Source organism: Ambystoma mexicanum, chromosome 11, assembly GCF_040938575.1.
Source record: "Ambystoma mexicanum isolate Mex_15411 chromosome 11, UKY_AmexF1_1, whole genome shotgun sequence".
NCBI classification, from domain to species: Eukaryota; Metazoa; Chordata; class Amphibia; order Caudata; family Ambystomatidae; genus Ambystoma; species Ambystoma mexicanum.
This window is the reverse complement of record NC_090934.1, coordinates 883261255-883281172: the sequence shown is the minus strand read 5'-3', so window position 1 is coordinate 883281172 and position 19918 is coordinate 883261255. Positions and strand designations below refer to the sequence as shown.

General features: G+C 44.4%; 1 protein-coding gene across 1 annotated transcript in view; it reads left to right on the top strand.

Annotated features, from left to right (window-relative positions):
- The window catches only part of LOC138503884 (uncharacterized), a 226116-nt gene that overhangs the window by 151148 nt on the left and 55050 nt on the right, over nucleotides 1-19918 (top strand). Inside the window, exons 2-4 of the mRNA XM_069623948.1 lie at nucleotides 10690-10788; nucleotides 12387-12476; nucleotides 16943-17100. Coding sequence (XP_069480049.1) covers nucleotides 10690-10788; nucleotides 12387-12476; nucleotides 16943-17100 — 347 coding nt within the window. The remainder of the gene's footprint in view (nucleotides 1-10689; nucleotides 10789-12386; nucleotides 12477-16942; nucleotides 17101-19918) is intronic.

The window sequence follows — 19918 nt, the reverse complement described above, 5'->3', positions numbered from 1 at the left end:
GCAAATTCAACAGTCAAAAACTCCATTCTCCAGCTGAGTAGGTGCGGAGTAGGTGCTGAATAGGTGCAGTCCTGCAGGCAGGAAGGCATGAAGGAATGATCCCTACACCTTCTGTGTGTGAAGCTGAAGACGACATCAGGAGACTACGCAGTTCTCGACTACGCCTAGGCTCGGACGCTGTGATTGCCAAGCCAGTCTCTGGCAAAAGAGGCGAGCGATCACAACTGCCTCATAAAACTGTTATCACGCTCCCTAATGAAAGCACGAACCATTCAAAACTAACATTGTCACCTATGCAAAGCGCGACACAGACAAATGTCCCAGAATTTCCCCCCCCCTGCCCAATCAGCATAATCCTGCGCTGCCCTCCCCCAGCGTGGCTGGCGACCCAGAGCCCACCAGTCCGGGGGCTCTTAACTTGGCGACGGTTGTGGCGGTAACTGGGACTGGCGTATGGAGAGAAGAGGAGGGGTACGGAGTGGAGCCGGCAGCAGCGGAGGACGAGTGGGAGAGGGGGGGTGCTTCCTCTGCCTCGACTCCGCGTCCCCAGGCAAATGCATCTCGGAAGCCGCCCGAGGTGCAGGGAAGGGATAGAATACCCATCAACGAGCTTACGTCATCAAGGGCCGTGGAGGCTAACAAGGGGGGGGCTGCCCCTTAGAGCCCCACCTCCAAACATAAACTGGGAAGAAGGAAAGGAGCTCGTCCCAAGGGCCCCTCCTACAAATTCCAAACAAATCCAGGAGTTTGCAGGATGAACAGTCTTGATTAAAGCCATGATCCACCTTCCCCAGGTACCCCGTGAGGTCAGGGCCGACCAGGTGAGCCCTACGGAGAGCGAGCAGGAGCTAGGAGCCCCAGACTCCCTGGCGGTCGAAAGAAACAAATGCCTAAAAAGAAAAAGGCAACAGGTTGACACAGTAAATAGGGGAAAATCTAAGAAAAGACAGATTAATAGGAACTCTTTGAGTAAAAACAAAGCCGCACCAAAAAGAAATTTAAAAGGAAAAGTACCAAATCGAGCGACATCCCGCGAGGGGCCCCAAAACAATAGTATGCTCAAAGAGCAAAATGGGGATCGAAATGAAAGATATAATTTAAAAAAACTATTTCCAACCTTCCCACAAAACACACAGGCCATTGATAGAGGAACTTTCAGACGCAGAAATCCTCCAGGCTGTTAAGGATTGTTGGCCTTATTCGAAACATCGTAGAACGGATGTGCCAGAGCCTCAAACAAACTTTACTCCTTGGGGAGACCCCCCCCAGACATTATAAGAGGAGAAGAAAACATGGGACCCGAGGAATTAATGGAAAGGTCTTTGACACCAAGCAAGAAAGTGGGATCAAAATTGAGCTCTGCTCCAACCGGCCAAATCCACGATGCAACACCGTCAAGGGGCGATGCGACAGCCCAAACAAAAGCAGGCCCACAGACAACAGAGGAAGATCTTACCACACTCGTAGCCCCTAAACTCATCTTCCATAGCGTCCCGCACGAAAAAACTCAGCTGCGAGGAAAACAGATCGACAGGAGCAACCACAGCACCCTTCCAAAGCCCAGGTCCTGAAAACTTGAATTCACCTCCAGTAAGTCAAAAAGATCTTGCGATCATGGCACAAAACGACAAGCACCTTACAGAAGATCGAATTGGTGAGAAAAACATGAACACAGGAACAAACACCTGTGACAAACAAGGGGACATCGACCTCAGTAAACTTAAAAGACCCTGCAAGCTTGGAGAACCTTCAACAAAGACCTCAAAAAAGTAGTAAAGAAAATGTAAACTTACCTTCAATAAGTTCTTCAACCATAAATGAAAATGTACGACCACAGAATCCTCGAAGACATTCCTTTGACGCAGTGGGGAGCCAGGGCATCTACCAACCAATGAGACAGCCCAGGATACAGGAACTCCAAGAGAAAACAAGAAGCAATGGCCAACAAAACCTGTCACCTCCAGGCACACCAACGAAGAAAGGTGACATGCTTTCGATAATGTCAGCAATTACAATAGCTTTAAATCACTTCTTAAAGCTATATGAAACAATCAGTGACAGTTTAAATGACCACAGTAACATTCAAACTACAATGAACAAAAAACTAATCTGCCTGGAGGCTCATATCCTGGCACGAGAGCAACTGGAGGCAGCGCTGCTCTCAGGTAGGCTAGAATCACGCTCCTCTGACAAATCCACACAAGGCAATCTTACACACCTGGAAACTAAAACATCTAGTAGCACTCAAACAGAAATAATAATTGATCTGACTGAGGAGACTAACAAAGTGTGACAAAAAACTCAAGTATCTGGGGCCTGTGCATTAGCAATATGAAGGAATGTATTACAGAAGAGTCAACAAACAACAACCTAAGTGCAATAAAGTCTAGAAAAGTAACATTGGGACAACGTGATCAAACTACCGGTGAGAAAACAACAAAAGCAATTACGAAAGAACGTATAAATACGATCGTGCTGGCGGGCAATGAAACTCCATTGGGCCCCAATGTTTAAAAAAGTGCCCATCACGAAGGCTACTAGATCCTCTACATCTACAGCTTGTACTTCGAACAAAGGTGATCCTAAACCGACCATGGATGAGAAGAATGAAACTGAATCACAAATTAAAAGTCCCGAGGTCATTCTTAGACCTGTAGGCTCCCCAAGGTCGGTAGAAGATTTCCTGGCAGACAAGGAAATGATGAATTTAAGCCAACATATAATGGATGAAAATAGAGGGGAGGCTATTTCATCCCCCACACTTGCGACCGCCTTACAGAAAAAGAAGCCTAGAGAAAAAACGAAAGCTGACGGTTTCTTAACATTGGAAGATCGATGTAAGAAGACAGCTAAGAAGGATGGATGGACTCAAGGACATCAGAATACTGCAATCGCATGCAAGAGGCGAGACCACAAGATCCTATCCCGAGGGAAATCGGGAAGAAGTCCCGGGAATTACATCAAAAGGAGAACCCTAGAGAACGGAAAAGGTCTAACAGAGCTTCTCCAAGTATTTATCACACGCATAAAGTAACAGTTGAAAACAGAAGACATGAGAAGAAAAGGGGAAATGATCAGCCTCTAAGAAAAAAGGAGAACATCAAAATAAAGGAGACTGACCCTGAGAAAAAGAGATGGGTGATCAAATTGGAACAGATCCCAGGGAACGAAGATTACGTGATTCTGAATAGAGGGTCAGTTTTAAGGCTCTTTGCCTTTATCCCGAAACTAAGATCTATTAAAACGGAGGACCTATTGATTGTCGACCCCAGCAAGATACATCAAAAGGCCATATCCCACCTATACCTCTCTTCCAAAGGGGTGCGTGACCTGTTAAAAGAAGAGACCAAATCGCTGTTACGAATGGGCTATGACATTGCCGACTCGTCAAGGTTGATTGCCTTGATGCCAAAAATTAGGCGCGACGAGGAGCTTAAATCAAGAACAAGAAACTCCAAGTCAGCTCAGCGAGGGACTCGTTATGGAAAAAGGTCACCCACCAAATCTGGAAACCAAGAGGAAGAGATCCCGGCCCAAAAAGACAGAAACGAAACAGTACTTCGTGGACATATTCCAGGATCATCACTTTGTACAATTCTCAGAAGAAGATGACAAGAGCGTGGACAACAACACGCATGAGACGCAAAAAAACGGAAGTACCAGAAGAGGGAGTGATAAAAGCAAAGTCATTACGATAACGAGAACTATAAAGAAAGTAGAAGCCAAAGACAACAATGGACCTAATCTAGAGTCAAAATCGTCGCACAGCATTTGGTCTTGGCTACCTAAAGCCCTCCAAAGGGAATCTAAGAGATAGCAATCCAACGAGCAAAATCTAAAGAGTGGCAAACGACAAAGTAGCAACACACAGGCAAATTTTCCGTATAGGCTCATGGAACACCAGAGGCCATACTCATTTGACAGTACAAGGACCTATAAAATTAGCAGACTACGACCTACTGTGCCTCCAAGAAACGTGGGACACAAGAACCAACATTGGATGGCTACGAAATAGCGTTCTCTCCAGCAAAAAAAGGACCAAGGGGACGACCATCTTCGGGGCTTCTGATAGCCTGCAGACAGGGAAGTGGCTGCACTTTGGAAAAAACGTTGATCAGTAACCCTTCTTTGCTATTGGTCAAGGCCATATGGCTAGAGGGTATCAAGAAGGGAGACAAAGGCAAGCCACCAGTAATTATAATTGCAAACACCTATTGGAACCCGGCGACCCTCACTGATTTAGAGTACCTGGAAATGCTGGAAAGTGCAATTGACGAAGCCATAGGTGTCCATTTGGCACCCTACCTTATGATTTGTGGTGATCTCAACGCCACGTGCATACAAGATTCAAACAAGCTAGCACCCCACGATTCCATGAGCGCAACAGCTAAAAGAGGTACGGCTTGGCTCAAATTGATGAAATCTAGAGAAATGCACAACATAAACAGTGTTTTCCCAGACCCCTCGCGCTTGCGAACTTGGAAAAGAGTCTACAACGGCCACAATAGATTACATTTTCATATCCACAACGTTGCTATCAGTTGTGACGGCATTTGAAGTAATCGAAACAGCAGCAAGTGACCACAATCTCCTCTGTGCAACGTGGCCCAGAAAAAGGACGGTAAAACCTATGGGGGGATTACCATTATGTATCAACAATCAACGCTCAAGACTGAAGCTATCAGCAGCAGCGATCTGTGACCTCAGGTCAAAGTATAACACCCAGTCAGAGCTTACCTCTGAAAAACAGATCGACTATTCTCCATTGCTACTCGTATACAGCCATAAAACTGGAAATAAGGATCCCAAAAGATCACATGTTCATAGGTATGACCTAAAAGTGGCAACTAAAAAGAGAAATGCAAAAATTGAAACGACAAGCCAGTAAACTAGGTACACGACTCGCAATCAAGGCAGCGAACGAAGGTCAACGAGAATATAAAATCTGGGTCTATAACCATCGTTTGGCCTTATACCAACAAGACACCGAGAACATCATAACTGCAATAACAGCTAACAATACCCGAGAGTTTTGGTCTCTCTTAAAAATGGCCTCTTCTCCATCTGTGCCGGCGTTTATCTCAAACATCGCAGAAGGGACATGGGTGAATTTCTTCCAAACGCTTTTTGAGAAGACGCAAACACGGCCAAGACCAGCTAAAGAGACCATTCCAACAGCATGGAGACCTCTAAATGACAAAAAAGAAATAACAAGACAAATAATGAAATTGAAAAATTCGAGAGCTCCGGGTCCAGACGGCGTAACCAACATAGATCTTAAAGCCTTTCCAGCGGAGTGGGCAAGTCTCTTGAGTGATATTTTTAAGAGATGTGCAACATTACACTCTATCCCACCCTCATGGAAATCCTCCATTGTGGTAGCTGTCTTCAAAAAAGGGAACAAAGCCGACCCGGCAAATTACAGGCCAATAGCCTTATTGGACTGTATTGGAAAAGTCTTTGGTTCCCTGCTCTTGGAGGAATTTAACTTATGGGCAAAATCAGCTCCGTGCAGCGATTACCTTCAAACGGGCTTTAAAAAAAACCTGGGGACTTAAGCTAACATTTTGTTACTGAGCGCCCTAAAGAGCTAAGTCTTAAAAGGGGGCCCAAGGCTGTTTGTCATTTTCATTGATCTTACACAGGCTTTTGATCGTGTTGACCGAATTCTTCTGTGGAAAAAACTGGAAGCCTGGGCATGTCCACAAGATATCTTGGACCCAATTAAGGCGCTATACACAGATACCACCATGAAAGTGAAGCTAACTCCACAAGGCCTCCTTTCTAAAGCTATTCCAATGGCCAGAGGAGCGAGCAGGGGTGTCCCCTGGCGCCTGGGCTCTTCCTGGCCTTCTTGGGTGATCTACAAGAAGTAAATTTGTCGACTCGATGCTTTCCGCCCAAAATAGGAAGCGCCCATATAAATAGACTGCTATACGCTGATGATCTAATCTTAATGGATCACACTCCAATTGGATTGCAGCGGCAGCTGAACAGTCTGGAGGAATACATGAGGACAAACAATTTGGAGATAAATGAAAAAAAACAAAATTCATGATTATCTCAATCAGCTCCAAAAAATCGGAAAAGATATCACTGCACCTGACGAAAGAACCAATTGAAAAGGTGCCGGAAATTTAGATATCTGGGAGTGATCTTGGACAGCTCGAAAAAAGAAAATGCAATGCAGATGCACTTAAAACTGATTAGGCAAGGCAAAGCCATTACAGGAAATTTGGCCGCTTTTCGTTACTGCATGTGTTGGAATTTTACAAAAAAAAGGTTGTTCCATCATTAACATATGGGGCAGATGCAATGCCAACTCTTCCAACTACATTTTGGCTGAAACTTGAAGCACAATTCTGGAGATCAATACTAGCCCTGCCGGATTCCACCTCTATGGCAGTGATAAGACAGGAACTAAGTTTACTATCTCTGGAAGGCACAGTAAAAATCAATTCCTTGATGCTATTTCGCAAATGCAGAATGGCAGAAGATCAGTCAATTCATAACTTGATACTAAGAGAAATTAAAAGTGGAACCAACAAAATGTTAAAGGTCTGGTGTACCCGGAATTGTGAATATCTAGCATCAGTGCAATGCGACGAAGAAACTCTGTTCGTAAATCCAACAAAAATACAAAAGAAATTGAAAGAACTGGACTGGATCAAAACTAAAGAAATAGCATCGCAAAACAAACTAATCCAGCACTTGCCACCAAATACAAGGAGGTTAAACGAAGTGCAGCCTTACATTAAGAAATTTCCATCAAAACCAGCGAGAGACCTGATTATGAGAGCGAGATTGAACCTCTTACAAACTAACTAAATCCTATTCATTAGAGGCTTATCGAAAAAAGAATGTCGTTTTTGTACTGATCAATCAGTAACAGAATCAATTTGTCACCTGATCCTTGAGTGTCCCAGTACCAGAGGTGTAAGATCATCATATCTTCCGGACATTCTAAGCGAGTTTGCTTTAAGCAACCAAGAAAATTGTTGGGCTAAGTTCATAGGGGGGGACAGAACACGATGGCAACTGGCAACCTTTAACATCGTAAAATATGTAAACTCTGTACTACTGCCACAAACCCCCCCTTGTCAGACACCTAGCAACTAAAAGTACTTCTCTTTTTCTTAAAGAATCTGTGAGAAAGAGAATCTGTTTCTCAACATCATCACTTTGTAAAAAATCTTAATGATTAAACACAAAAAAAAAATATATAAGCCCAGAATATATATATATTTAAATGTTGCAATCACTAAAGCATACATGAATTTGCATTGTGCGTTTTGTGATTCGATAGCAGAATTGTCTTTTGCTATTTAATGAAAGTCCTAATTTCCTGGAGCTATTACTGCCTAATGGTATGATACAACAGTGCAGAGAGGCAAGGACTCCATGCTAAATTCTATATCTAATCTAGTGGTCAAATGGTTATTTATATAGCTCTTTTGGAAAAGCATTGTACATAGAACATATTTATCACAATTACCACTAAACCAAAGTCGGTACTCCTTTATCGAGCTTGAAAGGATGAAAGGCTGAGTTGGACTTGCCGGGATTCGAACCTGCAACCCACAGATCACGCAGAGTTTGCAGCAACAAGTGCTCAACCAGCTGAGCTATCTTATTGGCTAACACCTGTCAGAGGTTGGTTAACTGAGTATCGACTGAGGTATAATGATCACAGTACCTATATGTATGACAAACCATTCATGAAGCGCTACATAAAGTTAAATACCTATCAGGATTATCACAGGGACAGGTTTTGCTGAGTTTCTATTTCAATTACCAATGTAACTTTCATTTGTTTTTGAACAGCGCTTGCACTTGAGAGTCCGGTTTTGGATGTTTTATTTGTACTCTTGAAGATTTGAGAGGCTAGAACACCTGTGATCAGTGTAATGACAATTACTCACCCTTGAGCAAAGACTCTGCTGTCACTGACCATTTATAGTAATGTACCCCATTGACTGCAATGTTGAATGGGTGTAAACTAGACTGTGCATAGTCATCATTTTACACACTGTTTTTATAATTGGACTGTAAATTAAATTAGAAGTGTAAAAATGAACTGCCTCTGCATGATTATGCACACAGCACCGAAACTCTGAAAAATACAATTGTGCAGTACTGGTTTGCTTTCACTGGAAAAAAAGCATAACGTGTTTAAAAAAATAATAATTCTCAATTGCAACTTAGTTTTCCATCTTACTAATTATACAACACTAAAATTGTAGGAAAACATGCACAATGCTGCTGAATGGCAAGAAACCATTCCTTTTATCACAGTGTGCAGTTTATTTTTTTGAAAGGCTTCAGAGAAATGCATTCTGTTTCAGAGGTAGCTTGCAATCACATCCATGTAGATAAAAATTACAAGAAGCCTTCTGGTTTCTGTCAAGTAACCTGACCTTTGCACTGCCCTCTGCTCTAAACCTGTGTGTAAATGTACCCAGGAAAATAATAAAGCTGGCATATTTACAGGATTTTCATGCGTAAAAAGGCCTGGTACTCGCCTTATCTGGAGCCTTGCTCTTTGGCATTTCTGAGATCTACAGCTTCTACCATACCCTTCTTGGTTCCACGTGCTGGGCTTGATTCCGTATGCTGGTTGCGTATGGTTATGGGGCTGAATGGTTTTGGGGAAGAATTGCCATTTTGTGGTAACTAAAACCAAACCATTTTGCTTGAAGTGGAGCCCAGCCCCTGGTTCATAATGACAGGAATATTTAGATCCTGTGTACACTTCTTGAATCTGTGTTTGATCCCCGTGATTTTCAAAAGTTCAGGAAGGATGCCTTCAAAGCGAAATTGCAGAGTAATGATAGAGGCGCGAGTAGGGCAGATCGTTGCAGAAGTGAAGAGCAGGAAATATTTTAGGTTGAACATCTATATGTACTAGATACCTATGGCCGTGGAATCCCCATCTCCTCTAGGAGAGTGAGGGCTCCTGCAGAGAGCAGCTTGGGCTGCGTTTTTGGAAAGATCAGTCTGTCTTGTGTCATACATCCTAGGCATGGTGGACCAGTGCAGACTGTAAGTCTGAAACCAAGCAGATTTATTTTAGAAGTACATGGAATAGTGAGGTTCATCTAATGGGCGAGGTTTAGCTATACTAGTGGATTGACAACTGATTCTATGTATTTTTATTATTTTACTCTCGCATTACCCATACCTTTACCTAAGAAAAGTGTAAGTAAAAACAGCAATTATTTGTATAAAATCTGCATTCCTTAGCCTGCGTCACATCTAGACAGGATTATGAATGTTAGCTTGTGCCACACTTAGATGGAATTCTTAACCTTGGCCTGCGTCACACATAGACAGGATTATGAATGTTAGCATGTGCTGCACTTAGATGGAATTCTTAACTTTGGCCTGCATAGCATCTATGATATGATATATTTTATTTGTATCGCGCTCGTACACAAGTGTTTCAGAGCGCGAGTAGGCAAGGGAGGGGAACAGGGGAGAACACAACACAATGATTTTACTAGGCCCAGTGACGTTGAGAGCGCGCAAGTGCATGGGAAAGGGAAAAAGGGAAAAACTGCATGGAAGGGGGAGTGTGGAAGGTGCGGAGCAGAGGAGAGCAGAATAAATAATAAATAGAACATTGAGGCAATAAACAGTGGTAGTGCAGCCGGCAAGTGCTGTGTTTAAGGCAGCAGACTGGGTAGTCTGATAAGTGCAGAAAACGAAGAGAAAAAAAATGGGGGGGGGGCTGTATGGGTACGGATACAGTCCCCCCTGCAAGGGGTGGCCGGGAGGCAGTGCAGGAGGGTGGCAGGGTGAGCAGGTACCTGGGCCCAGGGGACAGAGGGTGGCCAGGTGCACAGTGTCAAGAGAGAGCAGATCAGCAGGGGAGAGGGGGAGCGAAGGCAGAAGCAAAGACGAAGATCTTGAGGAGCTTCCGGAACCAGAGATAGAGATGTGAGTGTTAGCATGCGCCGCACTTAGATGAAACTGTGAATCATGACAAGTGCAACACTTGAATGGAATCATGATCACTAGCCTGCCTCACGTCTAGACAGAATATTGAAATTAGCAAGTGCCACACTCTGATGGAATAGTGAATGATAGCAAGCATCACACCTAGACATAATTGCAAGGACAGCAATGCCAACTAACCATTCAACTAACAATTTCATCCCTCTGCAGACACCTCTCAAACTCTAACCAAACACAACCACAAGCCTAAAACGCAGCAATCCGCACAAACTTCACTACACTGCAACAACAAAACAAACCGCACATAGACACGCACAACAGCACACGACGACTGCTGACCGTAAAACACCCCACACCCAGCCAATGGACCCACCGGACCGAGGCTGCCAACAGCACATCACTGCTATCTTGCACTTTTCCATCTTATTCCCACTAACTGACCCCACCCCCCTTATCTTTCAGAGCCACCAGGGGACCACTCCGGTGGTGACAGTGCGCGGTACAAATATCCTTTAACATTAACATTCCCTTTTATGCCCTATTTTTGTTTTTCGGAGTTCTTAAGTGTGTATTTCTCGTTCCCACTGCCCTGACCAATGTACCCGCTGTGGAATTTAAAAAGCTGGGAAGTCTAAGACATTGGGAGCAACTGATCCCATGCAATGACATTGACATGTTGTTGAGTGTGCCTCTTGTGAATTGAAACCTCTTATTTATCTTTGTTTCTTTCAGGCTTTAGAAGCATGGAGTCGATGGAGAAACGTGGTAAAGACATCGCCCCACTCAAGCATCTTGACAAGAAGCCGGTCACCAGGAAGAATGGGGTGACAGGTGAGAACGTGATGCAGGCACTTATGAGATGATAATACACACATGGATGTGTCTGCGTGGAAATGTGAGCCGGACCCCCAGGGTGACCCCATGATAAGCATGTTATTCAGAGTGCAGATCATAGTACTGTGGGCATTGGGGATCCTCGGTGCAATTGGCTTTCACGCAACAGCTAGAAGGCCTACTAATTGGTGCCCACTGCCTGTCCGCACTGACGCAACAATTGCTCTGCATGGTACAGCTTCTGCCTGCTCCGACGCAAACGGCCTTTTTTATTGCGTCTTCTTAATTTGCCACTGGTCCAGTGGCTACCATGTCTGATTCCACTTGGTGGTGGACTTTAAACAACCAGGATACTGCACCTAGCACTGATAATATGCATTCCTGAATGCGGCAGAATGTCAGTCTCTCCAGATTGAAGGTAAAGATTAAAGTTGCAGGTCAGCTTTCAATGCCCCTTTTCTGTTTTGCCTTTCCTCCACTGTTTCTTGATCTGATTCCATTGGATTATGAAAGCTGCAATTCTATCTTCCCTTCACAAAATTAACTAGCCTTGTGTTATGCCCAGACCTGATATGTTACTTTCTTGAAATGATTCCTAAATTAGCTTTGCACTTTCTCTGAATTCACTCCCTTCATAGCATAGATGAAAAGCCCATGGTCACAGTCAATTTCTGGACTGAACAACATCAACTCATTTATTCACTCACTAAAAGCGCTCTGGCATTGGGAGCATCCAATATGACGTGTTGAACTTTTGAAAGGCTCTCAAATCGTCCCTTTCTTGTTGGAAGTGTCTTTGGACATGCCCAGTTGGTGCCTACAGAGCCTCTGCCCAGGTGTATTCAGGAGCTAGAAAAGATTAGGAGAATGCCCACTGCGCTATGCATTGTCCCCAAGACCACTCTTGTCGGCACATGGGCAGGCTTTGGGGGTGTGACTGCTGACCTGGAAGCCATTGGCCCCAAGTGTGCTGAATGGATTACCTTTCATTGACGCTATAACAAACGGTGCAATGTTAAAAATGAGAAAAAAAGTTTGCAGTAATCCCATATTCTCTGGTACATTAGTTGTTCTTTGCTCCCTTCTTGATAGGTGACTTACGGTTGCGGTTTATATCAATAAAGTGCCATGCTGGTACATTACTAATCTTGTGTTTTTGTTTTTTTAGCACAAAAATTGGTCTGGTAAAATATATTCTTGCAAAACAGTCAGGTGATCATTTCCCCTTAAGCCAGAATGTCTGTCTCTGCAAACGCCATGTTTAAAAATGTTTGTATTCTGAGATTGTCTGGTTTTCACAGTTATTCTTATTTGTGCATTTATGATGTTTGACCCCCAACACTAGGTAGAAAATGGGCAACAAGTTTAGTGAGCACAGTGATTCAACCTAGTTTTACAGAGAACTTGTAGGTGGTCAAAAGCCATTCCTAAAAGAATTGTCTACCGTCCTTCTGAAAGTGCTTGTGTCTTGTCCTCATTGATGCATTTCATTGGCTAGATTGTGTTTTGTGCAATCATTTTCTTTTGGAAGATGATCCTTGGGTGTTAACTAGTAGATTTATGTCATTTTACTGATGTGACCTTTCTGTTCACAGGAATCATTGCAAAGCATCTTCAGAAAACCCAAACAATGCCCTTGTCCCTACAGCTTCCTGGGGCAGGCCCGCTGTCTCAGCATTGTACAGGTATGGAGCCACAATGGCAGGATCACGTGGCCAATTTGTCCCTCCTTTCTGTTATACTTTCTCTAACTTCAGTCTTTCTGACTCTATGCTACACAGACTCTTCTACTTGTGTCTTTTGCTATGTAAGCTCTTTCAGCCACCATGCAGGCCATAATGCTCCCGTTACTTTCTTGCAACCAGCCCTGCGATGATTTGATCCCTTTATTACACATGCCACCTTCTTCATATGCCCCTATCCTTTCATCTCCCACTACCCTATAAGGCCTCGCCCCTTACACATACCTTCTGAAAAAACCTCAAGTCACCCCCCCACCCCTCAGACCATCACCCCAGGATGTTTATATTCATAATACTTTCTCTCACCCCTCACTTATAATGCCTTTCCTCCCCTGTAAACTCCTTTTCTCATAAACAACCCCTTTTCATCCATCCTGATGCCTTGCTGCGTAATCATTCTTTCACTCGTGTCTCCTCTTATTTCCCCTCTTTTTTGCCAACATGGTGATGTTGCATCCTTCACACTGATACCCCTCACTTCTCTGATTTCCATCCCTCTGTGACTGTCCTCTCATGTGAGGCTTGTCTCCTAACTTTGTCATCTGGCTTCTACTGTCTCCTTTTTAGGGCATGGTTGTCATTTCAAATGGAGGCGGGGCGTAGCTTTGTGGAACTTTTTTTTTCTTTCTTTTTCTCTATAGGCCAATATGATTTACTTTTTCTGACTTTGTTGCAAAAGTTGTCCATCTTCGTCTGTAGTGCTTTGGGGACTGGATCCGTCTTTCCTTAATGGCCTTTCGTGATCCCACGCTCCCCTCCACTATTCATGAGTAAGTAAGAATGTCAACCACTGAATGTCCAATTCTGAATTTGAAGGTCAAAGGATCCCACAGAAGATGGTGACCCATTATTGCCATGCTTGGTCACCAGAAGGAGACAAATCCACTTTGATGTGGTTCACCTCAAAAGTGAACAGATCCAGCCCATTGCTTCCTATGTGACCACCAGGGAAAAGGGACTGATGAGGCCACTCCCTTCCATGTGGTGTTAGATGGGAGGAATCTACACTGTCCCTGGCATTTGGCATCACTAGAGCATAGATCGGGCCCCAAACTGATCAGTCCCTCCCTTTCAAAATGGGACAGCAGAGGAGGACACAGATCTGGGTTTTCCTTTTGGGCAGTGGGTTGAGACACCACCAGAACACGCGAGTTAGATGTGTCATTCAACCAAACCTTTGACTTGGTCGGGATGGTATTAGAGGGGATAAACTCCTATGGCGATAAGGGGACTTCCACAACAAAACAGGATATTCATCTCTGAGAACAATCCTAATAAAACAGTCAAAGCCTAGAGAAAACGAATAAGGTATCGGCGTTCTAATCTAATGGATATGCTTCCCAGAGTTCTTTTCGTCTATGGTCCTGAGCATACTTTTCTTGGTTTCTGTGCCATTTGGGTTATTGCCTACAGGGTCTAGGAAAATCGCACTAGAAAAAAATGGGGGTTCTAATTTATTAATGGGGTACCGATGGTTAAATCTTGAAGGCCTCCCTGTATGATTTCTAATCTCCCCCCCGACCCCCCCTTGGTTTCCTATTCTAGTACACAATCTTGGGGATATAGCACCCATGCTTTTTTGCTTGAGATCTTGCCCTCAGCAAACTCCTCCCCCTAGGCTCCTCTTCACCACTCTGCTTTCCGGTTGGTAGCCCGGGTTGTCCCTTTCCTGTAGAAAACGTTTTTTATTTTAAAAAATTGATTTTTTTTATTTTTGCTTCCTTTATCAACGACGTGCCATACCTTGTGACTCTTGATATGGGATTCCTTGATGGGGAAGTCACCACCTGCTTTCTGACGCCACCCTTGCAAGGCTGGTAAGGACAGCAGACAGATGGACGGTACTGACTGAATAAAACCCAATGATGAGTAAAAACCTTATAGTGCTCGGCAACCAAACCACTTTGACTCTTTGGGGCCAAGCTAATGAGAGTTGTTCTCGCTTGTATAGTAGAATTGCGGACAGGGGGTACCAACAAGGAGCAGGAGTGCTGAAGCAACACTATGTCGAGATAGTTCGCAGCATTGTCAGTAGATCATAGTGTGGGGAAGAAGCACTAAGCAGGATCATGGTCCAGAGCTGGCTGTCATGGCATCACAATGCAGGAGAGAAAGCGAGGAAATGGGAGCAGCGACAAGCGAAGGAACAAAGACCGTTAATACCTGTGTAGGGCAATGCAGAAAACAGGAAGAAAGAAGCTTTGCGACACACTGGTCCTTGGAGCTGGATGATTTATGTTTATTTATAAAGGGTTCAAACCCTGAGGCATGAGGGCACTGTTATTGGAACAGTCGAGTATAACCAACAGGCTTAGCCAGACAAATGAAGAGAGAAAAGGTTTCCAACGCTTTCTGAAATTTTCTAGTATTGGGTTCACATCCTAAGAGATGATCCAAGGCTAGGAACCTGAAGGTCTACTCCCAGACATGAGTGATTTAAAAAAAAAAAAGAAGAAAATGATGACTTATTTCTTTGATATGTGCAGATGGATTCCCAGTCTAAAGGGCGTCTTCTGTCACCAACCCAAAATAACCTTTTTGCTCATTAGACCCTTTTAATAAAGTGATTTCCCACTAACCTGTCTAATAGGTCAGTCACTAATCATTCTTCATGATAGATTATACCCCTTTTCATTTGCTTGTTATCAGATGTTTCCTGTTACCACTCTTTGGATAATAAATACTAGTTCACGGCTGCATGGTGCCAGTTGAGCGTTTATAAGGCATGCCTTCTGTGTTTGCAGTCCAGCGTCACGAGTTTGGACGCTGGTCTTTCGTGTCACTCTGTAGCATTTGCAGTAGAGGAATTCCTGCTTCTGACTACAGTTTTAACTGTTTGGGTTGGAGAATTGGCCATCAGTTCTGTGCTGAATTATCTCCATTAAGGGACTGCTATCCTTTGTACCAAACCTCTTTTGTATTGTAGAAACTGCATTGATGCATTAAAGCCAGGAGCCACAATGGAGGTTGCAGCCCCTCCAGCAGTTCTGAGATCTCGAGACTCCCAAATCCTAAATTATATATGTTTGATCTGGTTTGTTAATTCAAATCTTCCTGTCTCTGAATTATCTCTTTAGGCATTATGTTGTCTAGTTGACAGTTCAATGATGCTTCTTCTGTTCTCACTTCATTTTGCTTAAAGGATTCAAGAACCACATAATCGTAAGGGAAGTTTTATCTGTCCTCCCTGCTTCATTTGGTGGAAGACGTGACACAAAATGTCCATAATCCCAGAGCCAGCCTCTTAACATTTGACTAGTTTGTACAGGAGAATACTTGCTGGCCAAGGTATCCTGATGTAGCATTGCTGACTAAGAATGTTTTCACTTATGGCCTTCTCATCCCTGGCAGCACCTTTTCCCATGTGCTCCTCTCCTTGCCTCGAGTGACTACTAGCCACTTATTCTCCAGCCATTGTTTCTGCATTAACGTTTTGTTCTTCCTTTGCTCCGTAGTTGCCTCTCCCCATGCCCCTGCAGTGCCCCCTCCCTTCCCTTTTTCTGTTTGACTCCTGAGGCCAGGGGAAGCCACCAGCTCAATTAGGAGGTATATTGCAAAGAGCCAAATCTATGCTTTAACTGCAGAGGGCCTTGAAGGGGGAGGAGCTTTTAGCAAGCCTGCTGGGGGCCACAAACTAGGGCCTAACTGCAGCCAGAGAACCGCAATAAAAGCAAATCAAATGGAGTTTGTGACAGTTTGTGGCTCAGCCTTGGAAGGCAGCTCTTGGCCGATTGGTGAGAATAACTTTACTCTGAAAAGCACTCATGCTGTGGGGTGAGGCATTCCTGTCTGGTAATATTCTGTGGACATCCTGCAACCAAGGGGGATTCCTGTGTATTTGCTAGCAGACGGTTCCTCTAAAGCCAGAGGGAGTCGCAAGTGCTTATCTCATGGGCATGTGGAATCTCTAGCCCATGAGGCAAGTCAGGAATCTAGAACTACTAGCAAAACAATCAAGCATGATGGCTCATAATAAACACCCTCTAAATGTGATATCCTGGAAATATCCAGCAGGGAGCTTTAGCCTTTGAACAATGTTTTGCAGAATAGGGGCTAACTTGGACTAGGTCTTCTGGTTTCCTTTAGTTTAAAACCTTTCCTTTTAGTTTAAAACCTCACACTATTTTTGCTGTCCACCCCTCGCCACCATACCAAAATCTGACATGCCTTAGACAATGCTAACAAATTCCTTTTTTACCCAAAGGTTGAAAGTCCATGCATCAACCCTTCCTGTGATAACTAATGAAGCCCATAAACGTTTCTAGTGTCAAGTGTTCTGTTGATTTCCCCCAATCAAGATGGATGTCTACATTCGGAGGCCTCTCTTCTTTGTCATGATGGCAATCTTTGGGTTATTGATAATTGTTCAGGTTGTAATCTCCACACTCTTTTTCTCCCTGGGGATCTAGGTTCCTGTCCTGACCTGATGATGAGCAGGAACGAAATGGCAGACCTTCGGCCATCATCCACGCCACAACTGCAACGCCCCCACCGCCCACTCTGTCTCTCCCTTTCCTCAGAGCCAGGGCTGGGGTCCCGGGACTGGCGCAAGAGCCTCCAATCTCAGGTAAGGACCAGGGAAGGGGCGCTTTTTAGAAGGAATGGATCTGACCAGATTAATTATGACAATACTGTCTTTTCTGTACTAACCCTTTCTGACGGCTGATGGTATAAACTGCAGATGCTCCAGCTTGAAACAAAGCTAAACGTATTTTTAAAACTCCCCCAATTTCTGAAATGTTTCATGGTTGGAAAAAGTCTACTCTTCATGCATCTTCGCTTGTTTCACACAGTCTGGTGCATTTCATTTAAGGTTTGGATATCTGAATGACGCACATCCCCATAGCACACAATTGATGCAATACAAACGTTTTTCAATCTTCAAAACGTTATGGATATGTGCCTGGGATAATATAATGGCTGTTTGTGCCTGTAGTGATAAACAGTACCCGCACCTCCCTGGGATCCAGCCCTTTGTGCAAAGTAAATCACTCCTAATTACCTTCCCACACAAATAAAGTTTAAGAAGCACGATGAACTCAGTCTGGAAAAAAGCCAATCACACAGAATATGATGCTTGCATTTATTATCTACAATGACTAATGAAAGCTAAGCAGCAATTTATAATAATGTGGAAATAGAGAGTGCAAGCTACATAATGCCAATTATCAATCACAGATGAATATGCAATTATTTGGTCTTACGCTCCTAATGAAATGTAGATGAAGGTACGATCTGATCACACCCAGGACCCTCGCCGCTACAGGTGCCCGGCACTCCTCAGCAGAGGAGGGGAGGACTGGCCAAGCCCCCACAGTCCTACACCAGAGCAGGGATGTGATGTTAGGAGCCTCGGCCCTGATAGCGCACAGCTGGTCGTCCAGGCACTGTCCTTGATACGCGCGTCTTCCCAACAGTCCAGGATGAGTCCCCCCTCCCTGGTCCAAGTATAGTTCTCTTATTAGGAGCTGCACGTCAATCATCATGACGTGTCAGCTCTTCGAGAAGCTTCTAGGCTCTCCCCTCCTGGCAGTAAACATGTTTTTTGCTTGGAAAGTTACAAGACTGGAAACAGCCAGCCTTGGCTCCCAGGCTTCGGGCACTGTGTTTTGCTTTCTTGCCTTATCAGTGCACCTGACTCGCAGAGCGAAGACGAGCAAAGCTATGCCTGACTCCCAAGGGCTGCACAGAGCCTCTTGTGCTAGATGTTTTATGTCTTCAGAAAAGGCCTTTGCAATTAACCCCTTGCAAGCATGCAGGCTCACCCAGTTCGAGAGTCCTGGTTGATGTCAGCATTTTCCTCCACGCTTCGAATAGGCTCTAGTACACACAAGATAGCTCAGTGGGTTAGTGCAAATGCAGGTTACTGCAAGCGCCTAGCAGCTTATCACGACAGTGCCTTCATTCAATGTTATTGCAAATATGAAGTGTGTGCCACAATATTTTCTTATGCATGATGTAACACTTTGAAATCCTGTCCGAGGGAGTCTTGAGGGGGCTTGTATGCAAGCCGCCAATCCTGTAGCTAATGTTCTGATGTTTGTGAATCTGCTTAGATCACATGCGGTGCATATAGTCAGATATCTAGTGGTAATCGCTCCGTATTGCATCTTTTTTTCCAAGATCGAAAAGGTAAGTCGACATGGGCGTGACTGTAACACTAGCCCTAACGTAACGTGTAGTGTGCCCAAAATCCTTCACATGTTGAGGTCCCACCAGATTGTGTTTTTCCACCAATCTAGTCGGTCGCGCATAATGCAGAGAAGAGTTGTATATTGCTGTTTCCTATTTCTTCTGCGGTTCGCTTGCCTTTGATGACTCCTTGATGCCTGATTTTGTCCACTGACGATCCTTCCAGTGACTGTTTTCCACATGGCCTTGGTCTTATGGCCCGGTCTTTACAGTGGGGACCTGTTCGTACTATCCTCTCTTGAGAATGGTTTCTCTTCACCCTTCTCTCAGCCAAGACTTTGACCTAACCGCAGAGCACGAGTGGTGCTTGCAAGAGCACATTCTGCGCAACGTCTTTAGAGAGTGTTGTTTTCCAGGCATCGATCTGTTTGTGACTCTGGAGAACGCCTGATGCCCAGATTACGCCTCCAGGTACCAACAGAAGCACTCCAAAGGGAATGGTCTCTGGATAACATGGCCCATGAGATTTGCCTACGCCCCCATCCCCATGATTCCCCTTCTCAACAGGATAGTGCACAAGACAGGATCCAGTCGCAATGATCCTGCTGGCACCCTTATAGGCCCAACAGCTGAGGTTCTCTGTCTTTATGAGGCTGGTGGTCAACTGCCATGACCGTACAAGCCTGCACCCAATGCCCCCTTAAATGTGCAGTAATTGATGCCTGCTCCCTCCCAGCCCATGCCTTAGACGTTCATGACCTCCTCATCAGTGGTAACATTGACCTATTGATACTTAGTTAAACTTGGCTGAACAAAGCGTCTGGCCCAGCCCTTGCACTCGCCATCCCAGCAGGCTACACTAGTTTTAGCCAAGACCGTACCCTCAGAAGAGGTGGAGGGGCAGCTCTTATTACTAAAGAGACTATTTCAATCAGAAGGGGACCTTGGTTGAAACTGCGACTACTCTCCTCTAACTGTACCATTACTCTACATGTCGTCTACCGACATCCTGGATAAGCCTTGTATTTCCATGAAGCCCTGATTCACAATCTTTCAGATATTTTTTTAAAAAAACTACTAAATCCATGTTCTTGGGAGATAACTTGGGCCTAAATTACCCTAATGACGCCCAAGCTGCTGCGCTCGTTAACTCCTTATCCACCCTAGGGTTTACTCAAGCTATCTCTGAGCTGACCCATATTAAAGGTCGTACACTCGACTGGGTGGTCCACCATAATTGCTCCGTTTTGGTT